The 20,477-nt window shown below is 39.1% G+C and overlaps 2 protein-coding genes across 3 annotated transcripts; one reads left to right on the top strand and one right to left on the bottom strand.

Moving 5' to 3' along the window:
• The first annotated feature begins 1,116 nt into the window (after positions 1 to 1,116).
• LOC131885046 (uncharacterized) lies at positions 1,117 to 8,830 on the top strand. Of its 2 annotated transcripts, XM_059232969.1 has the most exons (18): positions 1,117 to 1,282; positions 1,743 to 1,844; positions 3,049 to 3,080; positions 3,145 to 3,190; positions 4,320 to 4,340; positions 4,408 to 4,458; positions 4,530 to 4,666; positions 4,723 to 4,795; positions 4,871 to 4,969; positions 5,037 to 5,114; positions 5,652 to 5,684; positions 5,743 to 5,794; positions 5,858 to 5,898; positions 6,720 to 6,814; positions 6,880 to 6,896; positions 7,773 to 7,836; positions 8,384 to 8,546; positions 8,628 to 8,830. In XM_059232969.1, the coding sequence occupies exons 1-18, from the start codon at positions 1,132 to 1,134 to the stop codon at positions 8,774 to 8,776; spliced, it is 1,404 nt and encodes a 467-aa protein (XP_059088952.1). In that variant the 5' UTR covers positions 1,117 to 1,131; the 3' UTR covers positions 8,777 to 8,830. The 2 variants fall into 2 exon arrangements, 1 of the variants encoding a protein (XP_059088952.1); XR_009373781.1 differs by lacking the exons at positions 6,880 to 6,896; positions 8,628 to 8,830 and having other exon boundaries at positions 8,384 to 8,458.
• Positions 8,831 to 12,466: 3,636 nt separating this feature from the next.
• LOC131885167 (protein CNPPD1-like) lies at positions 12,467 to 20,300 on the bottom strand. The gene is made up of 5 exons (XM_059233105.1): positions 20,284 to 20,300; positions 16,083 to 16,531; positions 14,988 to 15,335; positions 14,605 to 14,913; positions 12,467 to 13,241 (listed from the first exon to the last, which is right to left on the bottom strand). Exons 2-5 carry the CDS (start codon positions 16,365 to 16,367, stop codon positions 12,594 to 12,596), a joined length of 1,590 nt encoding a protein of 529 aa, XP_059089088.1. The 5' UTR covers positions 16,368 to 16,531; positions 20,284 to 20,300; the 3' UTR covers positions 12,467 to 12,593.
• Between the last annotated feature and the right edge of the window lie 177 nt (positions 20,301 to 20,477).

Below are 20,477 nucleotides of genomic sequence, written 5' to 3'. Positions count from 1 at the left end.
TAAGATGCCAGATCTGACTCACTCTTGAATCCAATTGAATTTTCAACTACCTAGTGAGTTGCGATACAAAACTCAAAAATATGTCACTTTTGTGCAAATCTGTCACTTTACGAAACTCTTGGTTCAATATAAGAATATTGTTTGCTTCAACAAGCCGGGAAAGTGAATTAAATGACAAATTCAGTCTATGCCCGTTACAGATTGGCTGTAATGTTTGCCTTCCTCAAAATGCTCAATATCAGGGTTGCCGCCCTACATTTTTCTTGAATTTCCTCCATTTAACATGCCTTATATTGTACGATTGATGAGGCGTCAACACTTTGGCAATCAACATTTCGGACCTAAAAGTACTAGGAAAAACACAGTTTCACAAGTTTTTGGCGACTAGCTTTCAAAACATCACTTTTTCTAAGCGCACCACTAGCCTTTTTAGCACAATTTTATAGAAAAAGATGATGAAAGGTCTCTAGTATGCTGCAAGTATACAATATATATAGCCCTCTATCTTAGATGGCAAAACTGTTCGTGATCATAACCACATGGGATTTGAAAGGTGTTTCAGAAGAGTATGGTGTTAGAATAGATCAGCAATAAGTTGCTCAGCGAAAAATACCTGGTTAAAGTTAGGCATCTTAAAGAGTTGTCTTGTATTTCTCAGTTTGTTTGTCCGGAATGGGAGGAAGGAGAGGATAATGAAAAGGAGTATGTAGCATAAGAATAAGGGACCCCAGAAAAAAATCGTCTAATCAGAGAGAAAGAGAATCAGCTTACCATTGCTGATCTTCCTTTTTTCAGCATCTTTGCAATGTACGTTTATCCATTTTGATCCCAGTTGCCATTAACACAGTTAATCAAAAAGAAAATACGTTTTCGTGATTATCGAACTAATCAATTGGCTTTATGATCAAAAAAGTTTTGCTGGCGAACACAATTCGATGGTGTTATGGATCGACGAGCTTAAAGCCTTAACAGCAGTCGTTTTAAACTCGTTCACTTTGGCGACGGCAAGTGGTATCTCGCCAAAAATGTGACTACAATCAAACCCTGCTTCACTGCCATCATCACATTACAACGTGTGGTTATGGTACGTGCATGCACAAAGCGTGAGCAAGGGCTCTGTCTGGAAAGCCAATGAGAATCATCCTAAGACGGAGCCATCCTACATTTGAATCCAGTTTTCTGAGGGAGACGCGGGTGAAAGAGGGTTCTCCGTTTTTGAAATTGGGGGAACCACGACTTCATTTCAAATCCAGACTCAAGCCTGAAAAGACCTCAAGGAACAGTAAATATACACCACTTACTTGTGTTTCATCTTGCGTCATTTTTGGTTTAACGGCTAGATATATCAACTTATTCTTTTTTCGAATTTGCTCCATTCTTTTGGGAGAGTTAAACTTTGTCATTTTCACAGTTAGTCATTATCGAGTTCCTTGGAATCCAATTGTCAATGAAATATTTTTCAAGACTCGCCAACATTTTTTAATAGCTTTATCCAACATTGCATTCCGAAGAACTCTTTTGGCATGATTGTCACTTTTTCTTGAATATCAAATCGCTAGCAAAATTTGCCAACCTCACAAAAAACCGTTCTTTTCATTTTTAAAATCTACTCCAAAACAATTCCGGTTGACAACTCTCGAAACTATGTTAAAAAGGCATTCGCTCATCTTTCAATTGTTATCAATTGACACTTTGAGTAGTACATTAATCACTTAAGCTTTATGATTTATTTGCATTTTCAGTGAGAAAATACGTTATTGCCCTTGTGGTCATTTTGGGGCTGATTGGCAGTTCGCTCAACTTGGATTTCACGTCGGAAGACAAGCTATCTCGGGATGGAAAAGGTGAGCACTAACAAGGAAACAAAGTCATATCCCAAGTCAGGCCCAATTGAACAGCATAATCAACTTTTTTGACTCTTTGCTTCGCCTTGTTCGAATCAAATTCACAACCGAGCTTGGCCTTAAAAAGCAATTAATTTCTGTATCCTTTCTCAGTCTTGCTAAGAATCGTCAGGAACGTAATTTTCAGAACTGAGAACGAAAACCTAGTTTACGGGGTCTAATGCAGTTCCTCCTCATAGGAAATTTTCTTAATATCTGTTGTATTCTTCTGTTGTCATATTTATTTGTTTATTACATGGCTAGAGAAGAATACAATATTATCCATAAGCTCATTTCCTCTCGCTTCATCGATTTCCTTTTCTCTTATTTTCTTTACGGACGTATTAAATACAATTGTGCTTTTCATCAGGATTTTGATTAATTGAGAGTGGTAGATTGATATTGGTTTCGATACGAACGTTTTTGAAAAGCTCCACTAATCTCTATTTATCATTAAGAATATCATCAAAATGCAAATATTCAAGCAGTCTTTTATCCTATGGGTCCAGGTAGGATTTTTGAGAATGTTTGTCCATCATTCCCCTTGATATGTCTTAAAATTGTAGCAAAGCCTCCTCAACATTCGCCCTTGACTAAAGCCTTTGGTTGTGTAGGTACATATGTTAAAGAAGATAAGCAAGTTCCCTATCATTTTAAAATTAGTTCAATTTAATATAGGTGAACAACCAGTAAGGCATACCTAATCGATCAATCTTACCTATGGTACAGAAGTTCTTGGTTAACCTTTCTAATCAATTTAAGATACGTTTGGGAAGGCAATTTATACCTATAATCTTACAATATGTCACCACTGCGCTCACGTATCATTAGATCTTCATAGGAAAATGTTCAGAATAGATATATATTCAATCTATAATCAATTGCGAATTATTTTCTTTATGTCTCTTGTTTATAATCATCTTCTTATCTTCACGATTAAGAGCTTAAGTTGCGTTTCAGCCAACTGTAAGTAGATGACCATAACGAACAGTCTAATAACAAGATACTTTCAAATTCATTTTTTTACCTTTCTTTGATTGCAAGACCTTTAGACCTTTAGGATAAACAAATGCCCCTCAAAGCCCACTTATGTTTAATGAACAAGTGTTTCAAATTTATGAAAATAAAAAAAATACTTGCAAGCGTATTCTTTTTTTCTTTTTAGCATTCTCTCTTTTCCAAGTTGTCAAGTTTCAGGTAAGCAATACATTATCATGCATCTTTGAAGTTCATGCGTCAAATTTCGAATCTTTTTTTTTAGAATGGCCCTTGCCAATCGGCTACTAGAAACGGAACTTGCTATACTGGTAAGAAGTATGATGTTTTCATGATCAAATTGCCTTTTATTAATTTCTCATTAACAATATTTGTTCTTTATCGACGAAATTGACTTGTGAATGTCATGGGAGCAAAAGCCTCGACCACTGCAAAGCAAAAATCCTGAAGCGTTGCTTTTATTGATTGATTGGACCAAATAATTTTACAGATGTTAACAGCATTCAATCCGGGCAAACGGATGTTGCTGCAAGGCGAGGAACTATACATTGGTTTCGTTTACAAAGTCTAGTTATGTTCAGGGACATTTTTTGAACATTTTTTGCGATGCAACGTGCAATATTTAGCTACATGGTTCATTACAAGTCTTCCAACCAACACAGAAGTGTGCTGTGGCTGCACATTTTTGCAACACTCGCCAACTAAATTTATTTTTAGCATGGTTTGTTGTTTCAGAGGCTTGCCGAGTCAAAACTAACATGACTTATATCAATAATGGCAGTTTATAATAAAGTTGGTTTTAGGTAATTTAAGCTGTCCTTCCCCTGTCCGAGAACGAAAATCCAGTCCAAGAACCCTGTAGGTCTCATTGCTTTGAGGCCGTAGTTGAACAAAACATGTAGAAGTAACTCGAAATTTAAATGCGTTCAATTTTCATTTCTGTGATAGCTTCCTGTAAAAACGCTTTTGGTTACTGGTAATGGAAAAAAAGGCGTGGCAATACGTAAGTTCGATGTAAATATTAGATACCTTCCTTAAATTCCAATCATGTATCAGGGGGTTTCATGCCAAATAGATGAACATTGAAAATAAAAGCTTGTTTAAGATTCAAAAGTATTTTAACTCATTTATTCCGGCGTTCGACGTGGCGAAAACAAATTCAGGTAATATTCGCTACAGAGGCCACAGCTTGAATTTCAGCACTATTGGTGGTTGATATTTATTGGGCAGGGTAGTTGTTAATCATTGGTTTATCAACTAATGCTGCCTTCAGGGATCAACGGTCCAACTGACCTTCGCTGACTCAAAAGCCAAAATAATCTTATCAAATCACCGTTGGTCAGAACCCTCAGCTTTTCGGCATTAAACTTGCCGCAATCTTCATTTTATGGGATAATTGTATTATTAAATCACTATCATTTTTGTTTCTCGTTGTTTCAGCCTCGGAATGCGTGTCAAGGAGTGAGTGAACAAAATCGAATTCAAACATATGTGAGCCTTTTTTTTTAACAGAAACTAATATCTTTAGATGGTTTCACCTCTGGAGATTGTGCCGGTGGTTTCGGCGTTTGTTGCATTTGTAAGTACATGAAACATTGTTGGACTAGAACAAATGGCTATCAATTTTCCTCTCGGTTATCTTGTTTTCAGTTACTTTGGGCTGTGGAGAAACGACCACAGACAATTGCACCTATTTGTCACGAACACCCGACCCAGGCTTAAATGATTGCCAATACACCATTTGCAAGGCATCCAACAATGTCTGCCGCATCCGATTTGACTTTATGGTAAGGCTCGAAGCCATAACAGTTCTTTTTCAATTTTTCAGTTATTTTCTCCTTAGGCCTTCGACTTGGCCTCACCTGTATTAGGGCTAACAACTACCGTTGCCACCGACGCTGCTATTAGCACCAATGGTAAGCATAATTGAAAGAAACATTAATAAGGCAATTAAATATCAACTACTTTTAACTTGAATTGTTCAATCTTAGGTGGAGCCATTGGTGATTGCTTGGCGGACAAATTTTCCATCACGTCTCCAGGGAATGTGGCGCCTCCTCAAATATGTGGCTTCAACACTGGGCAACATAGTGCGATAAGACAGCGAGTAAAGAAGGGTGACCAAATTCTTTAAATTTAGGTATTTTATCTTTGTAGTGATTGTGGATGCCAGCGAAAAATGCCACGTGGCCTCTTTTAATTTAGAACGAACTAGTTCCACTTACGATATAAAGGGTGAGGATTTATTGATTCATCCATTGTGAGCACACATGAGTCAATTCCTTTTGAGATGCAACTCATTGCAAGAAATTTCTAATTGTTACAATGACTTTAATTCCATTCCGTTTTCTTTTATTAAGCACAATAACATCCAAGTGTGTGCACAACATGACCAATCAAAATAAAACGGTTAGAAGGAGATAATAATGTACCCCAAAACCCAAAACTAGACTTGTGTGATAGATTCGCTAAGAATTGCTTCAAATGACAAATCAAGAGATCAAAATTAAGTAGCAATTTGTAATTGAAAAATCTCAATTACCTTGGCTCAGAATTAGTTAATTGTGATTATTTGGACATATATCTGAAATCATAATTAGATCACAGGTCGAATTGTAAGTATTCAAAACATAGAAGTAAGTAGACAAGACACTAACAAGGATTGTCACACACTTTGACACGCAGACACTTTGCCTTGTTGCCATGCTACAAAACAGACAAAAAAACATCGTTTTTAGGGAATTTTGTTAGACGATTGCTTTCAATTTTCAGTTACTCAATATCTTTGTGGAGATGAAATGGCGGGTAAGAAAATTTATTGTCTTATTTTGGCGACAACAGGAGATCAAACTGTTTCTTTTAGGACCAGATGGTTGCTTACAGTATTTCGTGGGGAATACTGGAACCGTTGCCAGGTAAAAACAACACATTGAACACATCGCAAAAAGCGATGAACATCCTTTTCATCTGTATTTTAGCTTCAACTTTCCCACCCAAGCTTCAATTGTTCCACCTGAGAGTAAGTATCACGAATTTAATGTCGTAGAGCAATCTCTTACAATTCTCAAGCACTCGCTGTACTTACACTTTAAGCAAAGCCGGACAAAACAACATTAAAAGACGGTCAATCTTCATCTCATTTCCATTTTTTAGGCATTAGATATCCACAATTGATCTAGAGCAAAAACAAAGGAATGGAAATTTTCCCTTGAAAATAGAAACTAGGATTAAATTTGCCCATCTTGAAAGTAAGAATGAAAAGTTCCAGAAACCATTACAAAAAGCAAGGGCACTTTATTTTATCCCCAGTTTTTTTTTTATCATTCAATTGTTCAATTGGGTAACTTTTGATTTATAACTGACAAGAGTGATATGAGTTTAATGACCGGCTGCATCTCCCAGACGTTTCTCTCACCGCGTTCGCGCGTGAAAAACCTATCCACGTGTTAAGCGAATTCATAAGTTTATGGCCATCCTTAAGAATTCAATTCTTTATAATTCTATCTTGGCAGCATATTTTAGCTTAAGGATGTCTTTGTACAACTGCAGGCCAGAAAAAAAGCAATTTGAAAAAAAACCGGTTTTTGGAGCAAACTTACGACAACGGTGCAAGTAAAGGGGAAAGTGAAAATTTGCAATACAAGCCTTTGTGTTTCAAATTTCCCCACATTTTATGCTTTTGATGACCTGAAAAAATGACCTAATCACCTCTATGATTATGGACTAAATGAAGCAATACGAAATTGTGGGCACTGCCTATACTCAGTGATTCTGGGTCATTTTCATTGCAATGAGGAAATCAGTTCATGCAATCCAAACCAAATCACCATTCCTTTTTAGCTACTCATTTGTCGAATCAATGCTACACAATGTGCTTTCGACAAGAACAGGGGAAGTGCGCCATTTGTTACCAAGCAGTTGATGTAGCTGGCCAGGTAAGTTCATCTTTTCTTCTAACAGATATGCATTCAAAGATAACTTCATCCTTGGCTGATTTTAGGGATCGTTTGGATTGAGGTAAATAATGGAATCCAAATATGCCTTTATTAACTCATTAATTCGTTGTCAGTTGGGCTGTTAATTTGAGACTTTTCCCTGTTGAGCAGAAATCGAATGAAATTTGACTGTTATGGTCACGTGAAATATTTGAATTAGCCCTAGACTGAAAAGTAGAATGGGTAAAAACATTAACATGTAAAAATACATATTTCCTGAATATCATGGCCCATCTCGAAAAACGTAAATGTTGTGAGATTTTTAGATTTTTCATGTTTCATCGTACTTTGGCAGCCCCGAGAGGCGCCCTCCTTTGTAGTGCTTCTACAGTAAGTGGCCTTTATGGCAGCCAAACTAACAATAGTGACAAATTGTGAAACTCAATGAAATATTTATAAATGTTGATAATTTCAAAATTTTCTGTATTGTACGTGGTGGCAATATTCAACATGGATAATCAATCATCCCTTATTTCTTGTATTTTTGCTTTTATTACCTTCATTGTATTGAAAATGAGGCATGGATCTCCGATAAAAATGTGGTAACATCATCATACATTTTGCGTTTCAATCTCCCAATAAATGGACGACGTTATACCAGGGTGGCTTAAACCTTCCGAACCAGCACTAAAAATGTGAAAAATATTTAGATTAATTAACGGTTACAATTGACTTGAAAACAAACTTCCATCGTTCACCGGAAAAGACTTACCAATCCGTATTTACAAAAAGAATGTTTCAATCAACAAATTTCCATCACCCATTGAAATGCACGGGCTATTTCAAAAGTCTAGAGGTTTTCATGAATATAGATGGTTTGCTAGGCATCTTGCTTAAAGGTCATAATCCAAAATGTACTCTCACTGGCTTTGCCTTTACATTTTGCCTTACTTTTCAGTAAGACTGTGACGGCAACTGTCACTGGTGAGAATAACAACGATTGTTTCATGGACTATCTTATGGTAAGATTCAAGTGGTATTGATATTATGTTTCTACAAAACGTGTTCTACGAACATTCCGTAATACTTGAATGCATAGGCCCTCGTCGAACGTAATATATCCCATAATAGTCAACCCAAAGAACTTCAAAGCCCAACTTTCTAACCAACTCTTTGTATTTATGCATGGTAATTTGCACCCTGAGGATAAATTTCCAAAGAGATCAAGTACTTTTTAATCACTAAGAGCAATTCAAAACTAAGTAATATAATTGTAACTGAGTATGAACCCACAATTAGGTCAACGAAGCTGACCTTTCTTCATTGCAACAAAAAGGAAGGGTCCGCTCCATGCAAAAGTGAGCCAATCTTGCATCACGGGCACTAGCTCCAACAAAAAATGTACCTAGCCAATGCATGAAAACGTCCCAATACTTAATTCATGCTTGAACTTTGTGGAAGAGTTCTTGCAACCCACACGCAGTGTTAAAAGTACCTTTTAAAGCTCACCTCAAATTACGAGCTGCAATCCTACTAATATTTGATATCTGCCCTTCCACATACGCATAGATTCCTGGAGCCTTAAGGGACTCTGGAGTAGTGGCCAACAACCGGATGTTCGTGGTTGGAAACATTCCTGACGGGCGGGATTTCAACAACAGAATTTGTGGACGCTTTTTCCATTTGGCCAGTATACGTGCTAATAGAGTAGACAATACGGAATCGATTTGCAGTAAGTGTAACATTTCCAGTTTTCCTGCAGGCCGTTCTGTTTATCACCGCATTATTCAACAAAAGCGTTTATCTGTTTCAGCTTCACAAAGACCATTCCAAATTACTTTCAAAACGGATGACACCGAGCTTACTCTTGCCGCCGTAAACATGCCTGAAATGAATGAGCAATCCGGAAGTCCAGGGGGAATCACGGGCTTCAATCTTAATTGGGCGCTTCAAGATTGTTAGCCACCATCGTAACCACCTTGTAAACACCTTTTTTTGAATAATCATTGAAAATGAGACAGTCCTATTTTATTGAAACCTATAGTAGTGTGTGCGTATCATGTTGATACTTCTGTGAATGACAATATATGAATAGATAAATAATGTCTGCAACAAACATAAACATCCTTTTGAAAGAAATATAGGAATATTCATTTCTGTGTTGGAGCTCGTTGAGAACAGTCGCATTTTAGTTTGCTGCTGTTCTTATCTCCCAAGAATTTCGAACCAAGGTGTGACTTCCTCTGTTGCTCCTTGGTTGCTGTGCACGTGTTGTGTTCATGGTGTTTGTGTGTGGGTGAATGAATGGGAATTGCCATTCATTCACTCAACTAGGTTTGTTTTTTCACGGCTCTTTGGTAAGACGTAATTACTTTAAAACCTAATAAGTTTATTGCTTATTTATGTTTATGTTTAGCTTAGCAGTTTCTCTCTGATTTGTATTGTAATATTTCTAGTTCCAAATCGTTGTGCAGTTCTCTAGTTTGATTGTATTGGTCCTTTACAGTTAGAATTTATTGTTCATTGTATTAGTGTATTGATTTCTTTTTGTGGTTGACCACTTTGTTGAGTATATTTCCGTGTTTTTGTGTTGTTTTCTTAGTTTATATATGTTCTTGAATCCTTGTTTTCCTCTGTCCCTTACTTCTTGTATACTATCTCCATCTTAGGTTTGTATGTTTGGTTTGAAGTGAAATAGTTCATTCCTATTTTGCTTCGTTGTCCTGTATCTCAGGACAAGCTTGCATAGCCTTTTAGTTTCTTTACGTTTTTCTTAGACTCATTTTGCTGCTCATAGATAGTTCCTCCTGCATATATGATGGAAGCTATTTGTGGAAAAGTCAGCAAAGAGGCTAGACAATGTTTGGACTTGGTCTTAGCAGGGAAGGATCCTTCCGTAGTCAATAAGCCCTTTATTAAAGAGGCTTTAGTTGCTTGGTTCAATGAAACCAGGGTGCTGCTTGAAGAACAGGCTCACCCAGTAGTTGAGAAGTCGACTGATTTGACCAATTTAGAGGTTGAAGTAGTAGCTCCTCTTGAAATAGAGCAGGATAAGACAGCTGTCAGAGAAAGCAGTCTGTCCTGTTTACCGGAAGCAGCCTTGTCCTGATGAAGGAAAAGGCTGTCAGTTTGACCACCCTAAATGGTGTCAAAAGCTCCTCAAGTTCGGCCTTGAGAAGTACAATGGGAAGAAGGGATGTTCACAGGTAGTTTTAGAGCTGACCCTATTCCTAAACCTAATCCCACCCCAGCCCCCTTCCTTAACCAATTTAACTTCCTCCCTCCCTCTCTCCCAATTCCTTCCTCTTTCTTCAAATACCCAATCCACCCCTATTCTCTATTAAACTCTCCTCCCTAATATTCCTTGCCCCACCCCTATTCCCAAAATACGTTCCTATTCAAATGTAGCTGCCCAACCCATTCCTCAAACCCAACCATCCCCATTAGCTGATGCCATTGCCTCCAGTAGAACGTAGCTTTGTTGATAAGAGGGATTTTTTACGGTTGGAGAGGATGGTCCAAGATCTTGTGAACTTGGTCCGTCAAAAGAGAGGCCCGTAAAGGGGCTGTATTTGAACGTGCATTGTCTGATTTCTAAAAAAGACAGCACAAAAGTTAAGATCTTAGAAGAACTAGCCGTTGAGAGAGAGATTGCATTCATCTCGATAACAGAAACCTGGCTTCGGCCAGGGGTCTTAGATGAAGAACTAACCATAGTTGGTTTCAACTTAGTTCGTTGTGATAGCATCACGATGCTAACTCTGTACAAGTCGATTGTTCAGCCACATCTTGAATATGCCTCACCCATTTGGTCTCCAATGAGTTCAGCAGGTTTGCAAAAGGTCAAACAAGTCCAAAGATGTTTCACTAGGAACATCACAGGATTGAGAGAGCTCTCATATTGGGAGAGGCTAAAAAAGTTGGGACTGTACAGTGTTCAGAGAAGGTACGAAAGGTATCTGATACTGTACGTCCTCAAAAGTATCCATGAGCTTTGTCCCAACCCAGGGTTTAGGGTCAATTCTAGTGACCGTAGAGGGTTAATGTGCGTTTTGAGAGCACCTTCAAGCCTTCGAGAATCCAGGCTAGTGCGAACAATGAAGTCCACATCTCTTCTTTCTCGGGCTCCATCATTGTTTAATTTGCTTCCCTCTGATATTCGTAGGGAATAAGTAGGCCTTGTTGATCCGGTAGCATATTTCAAATTAGACTTGGACAAATTTTTAGATAGCATACCAGATCAACCCTACGTTCAAGGACTAGCTCGGTCTGCCAACTCAAATTCGTTGGTAGACCAAATATCATATAAATATTGAAAGTTAATAAATATACGAATTATTTCCTTTCATTTCAATAGTACTGGGGATTACATTCCCTGTAGCGGTTAGAAAAGCCCGTGAAAAACCAAAACAAAAAAATATAAAAAAAATAAAAAAAATCGGAGCTTGCTAGTATAAGAATATGTGTATCTAGGTTAACATTTAGATTGAAATAACTTAATACGCCATAACAAGCATCTTTGACGTTTATTTGCATCCTTATATACGGTATATCCTGAGGCCTGGTTTTCAAAGCTCTTACCTCGGAGTTGAGTAAGGACTTGGACATTAACCGGTGTGAAAATACACTGGCGAAAGAGGTTAGCGGATGCTCATTCTAGATTACGTCCAAGCCTTAACTCAGAGGTACGAAAAAACTCGCCCTTGGGCTTGTCTTTTCGCATCTTTATTTGCATCTGAAATTTCTTTTTATGCATAATTTTGAGAACCTTAATCATTACTCAACCATTGCTCGTAAAAATGTAGTGACATTGCTCGACATCTAAATGACCAATATGTCAAGCCCACTGGCTTATCATGGGAATACTTCAATTCAACTGGTAAATCAAATTATATAACGATTAATTTCTGCATGTCATCGGGGCAAAATAAAGTAAAACATAAAACTCAATATACAAATCATGGTACTGTAAAAATTTTGGAGTTCCATATAGCATGCTCAAACCAAAGGATGATCTCCTGTAAAGAAATTGCCTGACAACTTGGTTGTGAATCAGGTCTTTTGGTTCAACTTCACTTACATCAATTTGGGAGACTTTAACCATGGTAACCGGAAATCAATCTTAAAGGCCGGTGTTATTCTGTAGTGATATTCCCTTTGAATAGGGCATGTCAAGTGAAGGAAATTTAAGGAAAAATGTGGTCCGGCACCCTGATTTTGGGTATTTTGGGTGGGAGAACCAAGACAAATGTTACAATCAACTCGCACCATCCGGTTATTTTTCAATATTTTTCAATAATCGAGTGATTTTGAGTGAACTTTGTTGTAAAACCCAACAAAATGAACATGTTTGGTAGAATTCGGCGAATGCACTATCAAATTGGCTCAATTCCAGAATGCTATTTGCTTAGACAAGTGGGTAAAATGAAAAAAATGTTAAAACTTAATGCATGCACAGTGCTGTTTGGCTGGGCATGTTGTCTTTGATTTTACTCCATGGAATAACGTCAGTTGTTCATGAAAGCGTTCACTTGGCAAGCCCTATGGATCGTTCTTAGGATTTGACTTACCATTAAGCTTTGCTTTAAATCAAATTTGCATTCATACATCCAAATTCCTAACACATCTAACGAATCCAACCAAACCAATAAGGACATTGAAGAAGAATTTATATTTCTGGAACTGTTTCGATAATTGTTTGAGGTGAGAACAAATTTCCCTTGTATTACAACAATATAACGCGTCTTGATTTTTTTTTTTCAAACGTTTTCTTCTTTGCTTAGAATACCGATCCCCACAATCCATAAGAATAAGGTGATTCCACACCAAAAACCGATAGCTTCCTCCACGGACACTGGCTGTTCGGTTTCCTTCTCAGAAGCTTCAAGCCAGTATTTAAGTGGACTTGAAACGACGAAAGCGCCCGAGAAAAGGGATCCGGAGGCTCGGCATCCGCCCCATATGGCTTGAGTAGTACAGAGGTTGAATGGTGGTTCAAGTCCGATAGATTCCCACCGTCCAGATCCCACGACCGTTGGAAGTGCTCTTCTTCGTCCTCATCATTTGAAGCACCATTCTCATGATCGTAGGCAGAATTGGTTGGGTCGTCATCGGGGTTGGAGCTTTTGAGATTCGTCGCATGACCTGTTCGAGTATGGGAAGCGAAGGTCGAGGCCACGATCACCGACGCCTTCAGAACCTCAGTCAGCATATGAAGCTGAGGGGATTCATCTTCAGGGGAAGGATCCAGTGGTTCACTGAAGTTGAAGGCGGCGGGATTAGGTGAGGGGGTCACAAGAACAGGGTTGGAAGAACAAAGGGACGCTTGGAGAGCGGTGTGTCCCAAGGGTGACTTGTTCAGAAGCCAAACCGTGCTCATCATGGTCAGGATACTGGCCGCGTAGGCGCTGGCGCACACTGCCGTAACCTGAAAGGTTGAAAGTTAATCATGTATGTACGGATTCAAAGAAATGGCACAACTTTAGCGTATTTAAAAAGGAAGGACTTTGAAAAACGTTCGAGTCTTTTCTTTACATTTAAAAAGGCAGGTTTGTTTGGGGAGAAAGGGTTGAACCTCGCCCTACCAGCCAACACATCGTTCGTTTCCAATTCCAATTGGCCCGTCTGTGGGTGTGGCTAGAGTCTGAAAGTCTCCTTCAGAAAGGTCAGGGAGGATAATCGAACCAGAGACCTTTTCCATGCCAGGAAACTGCGCTTAGGGAGGAGACATGGCGTACTGGTTAGGGCAGTTTTGTTTTCTCACATGAGAGAGGTATCCGGTTCGATTCTCCTCCCCGATCTTTCTGAAGGAACCTTTCAAGTGCCAACAACTCCCACAGACCGAAACCAATCTGATACGCACTCTAAAACTGCCTATCGGAAATGCAAACAGACGATGAGATAGCTAGCCGGGGTCAGGCCCAAACCTCCGGCCTTAGTTATTCAATTACATAATACTACCCCATACATCGCTTACACTTAACTTCCAGGACCAAAGTTAAAACTAACAGCACCTTGTTCAGACTCTCAAATGAGCAGGGTTGGCTAAAACCCACCCGTTGGATAAAAAAAACAAACCAAAGCCCACTCAAAACCCGCCCATGGGCGGGTTTTTACGGGCGGGTTAATTGCAAATCTTTCTCAATTTTTTGCCTTATTTTTCGATGACCTCCTCTTTCTTTGGCCGTAATTTGATTGATAATGAGACTGGATTTCATGGACTAAATGGTAGGAAACTCTTCCTTTGTGGTGTTCAATCCTTAATGTTCTAAAGGTAGATCTTGGGTTTCCTGCACGTTTTTTTTTTAAATTGCGTGACAAATGCAGTGGCTTATTTGCTCCAGTTCTTTGACTAATACACTAATCCCAAATCAGCGGGGCAACTATCAAAAACTTATTGTTTCTGTTGTACATTTCGCCTCTTTAATTTTGAAATGAGACAAGCTCGTCTTATTCCCCCTCCAAAGCACCTGTATTGGTATGCCGTTAATAATTTTAAAAAGTGAGCCAATGGAGTAGTTTTTTTAGTAACGGTTTGGTTATCTTCGGCTCAAAATAAAAAAAAGGGTCTAACTTTAATATTTGATACAAAATTAATAAAACCCGTCCAAAGTAAAACCCCAATTAAACCCATCAAGCAAAAGAACCCGTCCCACCCGCCCATTAAACCCCCCCAAAAACCGCCTCGGGATTAACCCATTTGCCAACCCTGCAAAAGAGGTGAATGAACGATGGCAAAAATTTCACTAAATCCTCGTTCAAATCCGACATTTTCAGATCTCATTTCGTACCTTCAAGGTGCATTCGGCAACGATTTCCCAGACTTTAACCATGGGTAAGTGTCGAGTCAGAACCACGAGGTCCGTGTACGAAGCCCATCCACGCTTGGCCACTTCACGGGCGGCAATGCGGGATTCTACGTTTTCGGCTAAGCGTTCAAAATCCGGCGGGTTCACATAGATTGACCAATCTAAGGCATCCAAGAGGGCAAATTCAAGGTCATGGAGATCGCGTTTTTCCATCTTTCCAGCCGTGGCCCATTCCTCTACAAAGATTTCCTCGGATTCACCATCGTCATAAAGGTACTTGGAGGCAACCATCTACAGACATCAAAGAAAGACAAGATATCACAATCAGAACCTATCTCAAGTTTTTCATGACAGACATTACTTACCATAGATACTAGGAACAGATCTGTGGCGGAAATGCGATGGAGATATCCGGGGTTCTTCTGTCGAAGGCGATCGAGGTAGAGCAAGGCCAGGAGGAGGGCGGTGGGCGTGGGGGAGGTAACGGAGGTGATTTCCGCGGCCCGTTGGAGGCACAGTCGATTAAGTCCGGCTTGCGGGTGATCTCGGCCGAATTCCTCGACGCACAATTCGGTAAGGGCTTGAGTGACGCGGAAAGCCGCTTCGGTGACGTCCTCCGTGTCTTCGCTGTCTCGCTCAAGGACAACGGCCTTGGAACCGAGATAAAGCGTTTTGGCGAATCGCGAAGCCAAATCCGCGTGAGAGGGAAATTCCTAATGACAGTCAATCCTTTATTAATCGATTATTGCTTACTTACGAGTTACGATATTCTTCCTCCTTTAGATGCTAAAGCTCCCAAATTGGATTCTTACGATTTTGATCTCGACGTCAAAAACTCAGTAATAAGAGCGTCGTCGTAATTTGGGTTGATCTCAGGCATGTTTTTGAAGAAAGCAACAACTTCGCACATCACACACCTTCTAATTGCTAATGCGAAACAAAGTGAATGGTAGCATTCGATCCATGATTACTCGCATGATTTTACTACACGGGCGAACACCAAGGATGTGTTCATTCAATTCATAAAGGCTTGGACGTTACCCAGTATGAGCATCCGCTCACCACTTTGGCCAGTGTATTTTCACACCGGATAACGTCTAACCGCCTAACTCGGAGATGAGGTTAATAGGAAACGCGCCAGAAGGATACATTTGACTAGGCTGCAGAGGCCTAAGAGCAATTTTAGGCTTAAAAAGTTTCATCAACCGTGGAGTAGTCCATAGAGGGTATGATTATCTTTTAACAATAGCCGAAGTGGTATTCAATGGATCAAGCTTCTTGAATAACAAAAAAATCAAAGATTGAGCCCAAAATAAAAGTGATGCCGCCATTAAACCAAATCACAGCTTGGAATGTACCCACATACTGTACGTATGTCAAGGACAAACCAACATGAAGGCCATCTTTCCTTGAACTTCAACTGACCTTGCCTTGCCCACGAAACGGCGGCCTTCTCTCACCTGATACAGATCTTCTTCCTCCTCGTCCTCTTCCTCCAACAAATCCCCTTCATGCCTGGTGGCCTCCGTGGCCTCCGTGGCCTCCGAGCCTGCCCGATCTTGTAAGTCTTCCCAGTCCTCCGAGGCTTCGGATTGCGAATCATCAAATCTCGAGTCCTCCGGGTCAAAGTGGGCGGGATCCGGATCCGTCATGGCGTCCCAGGATTTGGCCCACACTAGCCCGGCCGTCTGCCCGCTCTCCATCGGAGGGGCCTGAGTGGGCGGCAGGGGAGGCGGGGCTCGCATGAAATGGAGGTGGTCGTGGGGTCGCCACAAGGGCTGGAAATGCGGTCGATGGACGGCCAACGGCGGGGCTGGCCAGGCGGGGTGACCGGAGCGGCGAGAACGACTGCCCTCTAGGCGTGTGCTCAGCCAGCCAGAAGGGGCGGGCCCAGGGGCGGCAATGGTGACTTTAAGGTTAACAAGACGGGTTCACGTTTGTGCGTTTGAAGTAAGACTAAGGCTTAATTAAGAAGACTGACTGAATGCAGGTTGGCCGATTCAATTTTAGGGACTTAGGTCAAATGGGGCCATGAAAACATGCCAGATATGCCCAATGGGATGGTCTCAGATGAGGCATTTATGGCCAGTTTCGAACGATATCAAAGATGTTAGTTGACTACAATTTCAAGCTCGCAAAATCAAAATGAAATAAAAACATAAAACGGCCATTTTACTGACTTTTGCCATTCTTGCTCAATTGAGAAACGTTTGTGGCGAAATTCCATGAGGCAATAAAACCAATGTCCCTTATAACTAGACCTCGGGAAAAAAGCAGAAAAAAGTAGCAAAACGGTAATTAGAAGGTGACAACAATTGAAAAAAAGGTAGAGAAACGGTAGCAAAATCGGCAATAAAAAGGGGGAAAAAACCAGAAAAATTTGCTAAAATAGGCAAATTTGTAAAAATAGGTAAATTTGTAAAAATAGGTAAAAAATTGTAAAGTTTGTTAAGAAACGGGCTGAAAAGATGATATCATACTTTGATGACAAAATCGAAGCAGTAAAACAGATGCATGTTTTTGTAAAACAAGAATTATGGTGTCGTGAGTGTTTTTGTCAATTAAGTCAGTTTTAGATTTGGTGTGAGGTGACCATTTTTTAATCTCATCAAAAGGATTGCTCATATTTTTAACTATATTCAAAGTCTGTTTTTTTTCAAGTTTTTTTTAACAGGTGAGCAAGTGAGTTAGAAAATTAAAAGAAATTATTGCTCGATAGACTGCTTAGGTAATTGGTGGTTTTACGGAGCAAACATTGACATAATGTGTTTTTTACGGCTCTTTGCTCATTGGGTTGGAAAAAACGTACTTTTGGTTTGCCACTTGATTACTCATCATTGAAATTTCAATTCAAATCCATACTTGACCAAGTTTAGTTTCATGACAAGTTAACTGAATGGCTTGTGAATCTTGTTTTAAGAACTCAAATTAACCTAAAAAATGTCCCACCCTAGTTATCAGCTACTTCCAGTTATTACATCTCTGTTCTGGGACTTCTTTCCAAGTATCTGGCCCTGTATCACGCAAATTGGCAAATGTTTGACCTAACTGGGATGTTTTCTGTATGGTGCAAAAGGTGAGTCAGGCCCACCCAGTATATCTAGACCATATTTCGACTTAGACACAGACCAACGTGACGAAAAAATGAAAGGCCAAGCATTCGTGATCCCTTGACACCATACTCAATCGTGTCCAAATGCTCTCATTTCTAGGGGACTGATCGGACTGATCCATGTTTACACACATCTTTGAATACATGTAAGAATGGACGAAATTTAACATGGACAAAGTCATAAATGTTTCCATTATACGAAGAAGTGAATATCGCTTAAAAAAAAACGAAGCCCATCCTATCACTGCAAGTACAAATACCGGGCAACTTCAGCAAGAGACGAGGCCGAGCCAAGCACGCAAACTCCTGCACTGTTTTCCTGGTTCTTGCCCAAAATTTGTGAGAGTTTTATACATTTCAGAAAATGCACCATGTTCTTGATCTGAGCAATTTAAGACAGAATCTACGATATTGAAACTTTCGTGCCATGCTTGAAAGAAAACACAAACCCAAGAGTCTATTTGGCACTTAAAATGAACGTCATAACGGCTAGCCTGAATTTCGAGGCAGTGTAGGCGAAGAGATAGTTAGTTCACTTCCTGGTCCCTCAGGGCAGCAAAGATATTTATTCTCACATGGTTGAATATAAAATATCTGTTAGCAGCCCTGACGTTTGACCCTGAAAAGTGTTTTCGTTTTTTTGGCCTCCGAAATGAAGTGTCTAGCAGGGATGGCTTTAGAATTTCAGTTAGTTTTGTCCACTATTTTTTGCAAAAGAATTGGCGATTTCGCTCTTGTTTATCAAGTTTTATCCGTCGCGTTGTCTGGTAATTCTATCCGTGTTTTATTTCTTTCCACAATCAATGTAAAATTGAAAAATTAGCCCATGCATTATATTGAATGAAAAATCAGAAAGATTGGCCGTCAACATGTAACTCCAAAGCAATACAGTTCGGCACATCAAAAGGGTATCAAAAGGGTTTGGTTGGGAATTGCAAGATATTTTGTCATTTGATGAAACAGAGAGTACATAATATTAATTAGAATCCAAAGAAAATGTTCAAAGAACATTGCTTAAGGTTGTGAAAAGTTATTCAATCAGTACAGAGGCACCAAGACATACATCTCATTCAAAATATTTTTTCTTGCTTACTTGCTAGTCCAATATCTGCATTTCAAGTATCAAGTCATTAAATCAACAGAACTGATTCTCCTCCTCTTGTACTGTCCGAGTGGGCAAAGCTTTGCTCAACCCAGCAAAAAGGTCCATTAATTTAATGAGATGATGGTATGTGAAACACAGAAATATGTCAAGTAAGCAAGTAAGAATATTTTTAATGGAATGTATGCCTTGGTGTGTCTAAATTGATTCTAAATCATAATAACCATGATACAGATGATGGTGTTGCTAATAAATGTAATAAACTCGTTTTGGTCCAAACTTGTCCAAGCAGCCGCAATCCAACCAAACAGCCCATTTTGCTTAATTTACTGCCAGTGGTAAGAAAAGACTGGAAATCCCTAAACCTCCAAATTCATCCCTCATTGGCTCAACTAGCTCAAATAAAACATCTGAACTGCCCTGTGCACATATACCTCAACTTTGACATACAATATAACACTTAGCCCTTTTCTCTCAATGGTGCTCCTCGTGGAGAATATAGACCCTATTTGAAGCACTGTGATTTATTGGTAATTAGGCCTTTTCATAACATTACAAGATAAATCAATTAAAACCAAGCATTTTGCCACAATTGATGCAAAACAATTGGTGTCCCCTTGTGGCCAGGGTGGACAAACTTGTGAATCAGCTTCCATCAAAAGCACAAAAGTGTCTAAAGGTGTCCAAAAATGGGTACAAAGTGTGCAAAATAAATGCAATTGCTCAAAAGTGGGTGGACAAGCAATAACTTTTAAACCCTAATTAATGTGATTTTTTCAACCAATCTATATGTAAACCTGCAAATAGAATTATTGATAAAATGAAATTGTTGTGACTATACATAAACATTAAGCAGCAACTTAAATTCGTTTAAAAATGACAAATCATTTTGCTGATGTTTATTTATTTCCAGAATATACATTATAATTTGATAATCTTAAAAATCTTGATAAAATACAGCATTGTAAACTGAAACAAATATCATTTTTCTAAGTTAATGAGAGCATTAATATATTTTGAATGTTGAGAAGTTGAAGCTTAGGTACAATCAGGGCGTTTTGTAGTTGGACATTTGTTACTGAAACTAAGGCATGACATTTGTGGAATGGTATAGCAGCTTCTCATCAAATATTTTAGGATACTTTTTCATAAATCATACATCTATCATTTACAATAAATGATTTTCTGTTGCATCAAAATGCTTCTCGTCATTATATTACATCTATCACATCTTTTCAAGCCAAAACACCTTACCTAACAATATGTTTTAAAACTTGCTTATGAAAAATAAATCTTGAATTTGAAAGATATATGATTCTTAAACTTTAGCACTTGGGCAAGATGGTCAATTTTTAGTATTAACTCTTCTTAAGTGGAAATCTCAAAAGGCTCATCATTTTAGATTACAAAATGTTACAAAAAATACATACTCTTGAAATAGGCTTACTGGGTTACCGTATTGGTAGAACAACAGCTTTTCAAGTTACGAATCCTGGATCAATCCTAGGGAAGCAAAGTTAAACCTCTTTAGCGGTATTTAAATTACAACATGAATTGCTGCTTTTACAGCTTAAATGGTCGAACCTGCGATCATTCCTGAGGATGAGGTAATCATGAATGTTGGCTGTTGGAAGTGGGAAT

Source organism: Tigriopus californicus, chromosome 8, assembly GCF_007210705.1.
Source record: "Tigriopus californicus strain San Diego chromosome 8, Tcal_SD_v2.1, whole genome shotgun sequence".
Classification (NCBI taxonomy): Eukaryota; Metazoa; Arthropoda; class Copepoda; order Harpacticoida; family Harpacticidae; genus Tigriopus; species Tigriopus californicus.
The sequence above is the reverse complement of the archived record's forward strand: the minus strand, read 5'-3'. Positions and strand labels throughout refer to the sequence as shown.

Coding starts and splice junctions, on each gene's coding strand:
- LOC131885046 (XM_059232969.1), top strand. CDS start 1,132: ATGAGAATCATCCTAAGACGGAGCCATCCTACATTTGAATCCAGTTTT. Junction 1,283..1,742: donor TGAAAAGACCTCAAGGAACA/GTAAATATACAC, acceptor TTGCATTTTCAG/TGAGAAAATACGTTATTGCC. Junction 5,795..5,857: donor AATACTGGAACCGTTGCCAG/GTAAAAACAACA, acceptor TCTGTATTTTAG/CTTCAACTTTCCCACCCAAG.
- LOC131885167 (XM_059233105.1), bottom strand. CDS start 16,367: ATGCGAGCCCCGCCTCCCCTGCCGCCCACTCAGGCCCCTCCGATGGAG. Junction 15,336..16,082: donor AGGAAGAAGATCTGTATCAG/GTGAGAGAAGGC, acceptor GACTGTCATTAG/GAATTTCCCTCTCACGCGGA. Junction 14,914..14,987: donor ATCTGTTCCTAGTATCTATG/GTAAGTAATGTC, acceptor TGATGTCTGTAG/ATGGTTGCCTCCAAGTACCT.